Source organism: Emiliania huxleyi (assembly GCF_000372725.1).
Source record: "Emiliania huxleyi CCMP1516 unplaced genomic scaffold EMIHUscaffold_378, whole genome shotgun sequence".
In the NCBI taxonomy this organism is placed as follows: Eukaryota; Haptophyta; order Isochrysidales; family Noelaerhabdaceae; genus Emiliania; species Emiliania huxleyi.
In genome coordinates, this window is record NW_005199138.1 from 26,771 (window position 1) to 30,930 (window position 4,160).

A 4,160-nucleotide genomic window follows, 5' to 3' on the forward strand; every position below is an offset into this window, starting at 1 on the left:
CTGCCTCTGCGCGTCCTGTGGATGTACCTTTGTCGCGCGCCGGAGACGACTCGACGCCGCTGAGATCGGAGATCAAGCTCTGACAGGTCGCACGTCGCTCCTTTGACGCCGACGTGATTTACCCGTGCAGATCACATCAGGACACGGTCTCGACGCGCTCAGTACGACGCCTGCGACCCGTCTCGGGTCAGGTGGCACGACGCTCATCGCGCCCGCCAGCGCTGCCGTGCAGGCTGCCACGTCGAGGTCGAGCACGCTTCTATACGCTCGCCGAGCCTTCCTTTCCATCCCGTTAGGCAGCCTGGGAACGGTGGCGATCAGAGGCAAAGCCTACGAGGGGTGGTGGAACCACATGTCACGGCTACTGCCGGCTCGACCCCACGATAGCCTCCGAAGGCTGACTTTGCGGCACCATCATCGGACGATGTCGACGAGTTGGGTCGCTCTCGCGGTAGCCAGATGACCTCTCATACTAGGATCATCGGCCATGGCCGCAGGGAGCGCGGGGGAGGGCGCTGGATGCAACACGGAGCTCCGTTGGAGACGTTTTCAAGATTAGCGTGTCAGAGTGAAATGGCACTAGCCTGGTTCGGAAAGGGGGTCCGTGAGATCCTCCGGAAGGCGGCGGACGTACTACAGAACAAGCTGACGCGGGCCCAGTACCTCGATGAGGTGACTTGGACCACCAAGAGCTGGCTGGGGCTGCAGAAGCAGCGCATCTCAGTCGTTCTTCACACGGCAATCGCAGAGCAGATTGTGAATGAGCTTGCCTGTGGCGGGGGTGGGCGGGTGCACGGAGCTAAGTGCCTCGCCACCCTCGCAGGAGTCGCTTAGGCGGCTCCCGTGGTGTACCTGTGTTGGTGCCAGTGCGAGCCAGTCCCGTGCCCAGTCCTGTGCCCAGTGTCGTGCGAGGGAGTTTTCTTGTAAAATTCTCTTTCGCCAACTCATCTATTGGGCACCTCGGAAGAGCACCGTCTCTGAGGCAATTGCGCGCCCCGTCGCAGCGATGCTGCCTCTCCTCGGCCTCGCTGTGTCGCTGCAGCCGGCTCTAAGGCCGCCGCCTCTACTGCGGCCGCCTCCGCCGCTGCGGCCGCCTCCGCTGCTGCGGCTGGGTACCGGCGACGCCGCTGCCGAGACGGCGGCGACGGGAGCGGCGGCCGACACCCGTGCTGGCGCTGGCGGCGGCGGTGCGTGCGTCGCCTCGACCGGCGCCGCCTCGAGCGCCGCGGCTTCCGCCGTTGCGCCGTCCGGGCCGCCGCCGCCGCAGCAGGCTGCAGCAGCCTCAGCGTCGGCGGCGGCGGGAACGCCGTCGCCGTGGTCGATTTTGCGCGGCGTGCTGCAGTGCGACAGCTGGCACGAGTTCACGGTGCAGATGCGGGAAGAGTACGGCGACGTGCTCAAGGTCGACCTGTGGCCCGTGCTGCCGCCCATCTACTTTCTGATGGGCAAGGCGGCCAACCGCGCCGTCCTGTCCGACCTGGACGCCAGCCTGCAGCAGATCCTGCAGGAGCTCATCAACGTGCTTCCCGTGTCGGCACGGATCCCAAAGGAGGAGGACGTGCAGCTGCAGAAGAAGGTGGCCACCCTCTTCCAGAGCGGCGCCGTCATCGACTCCCTCCTCCCCTCCTTCCGCACCACCGCCCGCGGCGTGCGCGAGCGGTGGATGCGCCGGCCGGCGCCGTCGCGGCCGCTGCTCGTCTTCTTCGAGCTGTCGGAGTTTGTGCTCCGCGCCGACCTCGAGCTGCTCTACGGCCGCCGCTTCAGCGAGACCCACGCGCCCCTCCTCCTCCCCCGCTTCACCCAGTGGGTCGAGAACATTGCAAACGGCCAGCTCGTCGGCTTCTTTGACGAGCTCGGCAGGTGCCTCCGCGAAGAGATCGCGATCTCGGTCCTTGAACCCCCTGCCGAGGAGCGGCCTCTCCGGCAGGTGCCTCCGCGAAGAGATCGCGGAGCGGCAGGCGCACCCGCAGCGCTACGCGGGCGAGCAGTCGGTGATGCACATCTACCTGCAGGCGGGCGCGCTCGAAAAGAGCAGCGAGGAGGACGTGGTGGGACTGCTGACGATGACACTCATGGCGGCGGTCTTCAACACGCAGGTCGACTCTTGCTTGCTCGTAGTGTCCGTACGATGATCTCATGCCGGCCGTCTCCGACACGCAGCTCTCTCACCAATCATTCGTCATCCCGCATTCATTCCACCGTATGCGGCCTCCCACACGCAGGTCTCTTCTAGGAACCTTCTAGGAACCTTCTAGGAACCTCCCTCGCGCAGGTCTCGCTTGCGTGGATCCTCGCGCACCTGTATTCGCAGCCCGAGCTGCTGCGGCGTGCGCGCGCCGAGCTGGCCGCCTGCTCGGGCGAGCCGAGCTACGCCGAGCTGAGCAGCCTCCCCTTCCTCAACGCGTGCATCGACGAGTCTGTGCGGCTGCACACGATGCTGCCCGGCAACACGGTGCTGCGCAAGGCGGCGCGCGACGTGCGGTTTGGCGAGGTCACCATCCCGCGAGGCTCGGTGCTCTGGCTCTACCCGAACGCCGTGCACCAGGACGGCGCCTATTTCGCCGAGCCCGCCTCCTTTTGCCCGATGCGGTTCCTGCGCGGCGACGCGCTGCGCAAGCAGAGCGAGGCGCGCCGCCGCCCTCCGCCGCCCTCCGCCGCACTCCGCCGCCCTCCTCTGCCACCTTCTCCGCCGCTCTTCCGTTGCAGGCGTTCGAGCTGGTCACCTTTGGCCACGGCGCGAAGCGCTGCATCGGCGAGAAGATGGCACGAGCCATGATGACCTCCTTCCTCGCCGAGGCGATGCAGCCGAGATGCAGCCGAGATGTAGCCGAGATGCAGCCGAGATGCAGCCGAGATGTAGCCGAGATGCAGCCGAGATGCAGCCGAGATGCAGCCGAGATGCAGCTGAGATAGGATGACCTCGCTCCTCGTCTCGACAAACGGGCTCGCACGAGATCCCTCGAGATCGCACCAGATCCCTCGAGATCACACGAGATCTCTCGAGATCACACGAGATCCCTCGAGATCACACGAGATCTCTCGAGATCACACGAGATCTCTCCAGATCGCATGAGTCGCACCAGATCGCACCAGATCGCACCAGATCGCACCAGATCTCTCCAGATCGCACCAGATCGCACCAGATCGCACCTGATCGCACCAGATCGCACCAGATCGCACCAGATCGCACCAGATCGCACCAGATCGCACCTGATCGCACCAGATCGCACCAGATCGCACCAGATCTCACGAGATCGCACTAGATCGCACCAGATCTCACGAGATGGCACCGAGGGTAGGTGCTGCCCCTCGTCGACGCGGACCCGCCCCCCGCCCTGCCGGCCGACGACAACCTCTTCGATCTTATCCCCGCGAGCAAGCTCGAGCTGCGCAACGTGCGCGCCGCTGTGCCCGCCGCCGCGCCGTCAGACCGCGCCGCCGCCGCAGCAGCAGCAGCCGCTGCGGCGGCCGCGGCAGCGGCGGCAGCGGCGAGAGGCTGAGTCTGCTGTGAGCGGATGCCGCCGACGCGGGCGCTAGCTCCGGCAGCCGGCCGGGGCCGCTCGGGACGCCAGGGCGGCAGGAGAGCCAGAGGGGGGGGCGGGGGAGAGCCCAGCTGGGAGAGCCGCGCAGGGCGCGGGGCTCGGCGGCGGCCCGGCGGGGGCCGCCCGTCACCACAGTTATGACAAACACCGGCTGACGTACTCGCCGTGAAAGTGAACGCCGTCTGGAGTATTTACCTACGATCGCATGTGTTTCTACGGGGTTTACATGCAGTGCTTGTGGCTCTCTGCGCCTGCGCGCTCCGCTACCCCGAAGAACCAGAGGCTAGTGCCATTTCAGTTTTCACTCTGACACGCTAATCTTGTGAAAACGTCTCCAACGGAGCTCCGTGTTGCTTCCAGCGCCCTCCCCCGCGCTCCCTGCGGCCATGGCCGATGCTCCTAGAATGAGAGGTCATCTGGCTACCGCGAGAGCGACCCAACTCGTCGACATCGTCCGATGATGGTGCCGCAAAGTCAGCCTTCGGAGGCTATCGTGGGGTCGAGCCGGCAGTAGCCGTGACATGTGGTTCCACCACCCCTCGTAGGCTTTGCCTCTGACCGCCACCGTTCCCAGGCTGCCTAATGGGATGGAAAGGAAGGCTCGGCGAGCGTATAGAA

At 65.9% G+C, this 4,160-nt stretch overlaps 1 protein-coding gene across 1 annotated transcript; it reads left to right on the forward strand.

Annotated features, from left to right (window-relative positions):
• The first annotated feature begins 993 nt into the window (after positions 1-993).
• Positions 994-3,785, forward strand: EMIHUDRAFT_458776 (cytochrome P450). The gene is made up of 5 exons (XM_005771594.1): positions 994-1,860; positions 1,928-2,096; positions 2,273-2,626; positions 2,707-2,796; positions 3,300-3,785. The coding sequence occupies exons 1-5, from the start codon at positions 1,007-1,009 to the stop codon at positions 3,498-3,500; spliced, it is 1,668 nt and encodes a 555-aa protein (XP_005771651.1). The 5' UTR covers positions 994-1,006; the 3' UTR covers positions 3,501-3,785.
• The last annotated feature ends 375 nt before the right edge of the window (positions 3,786-4,160 follow it).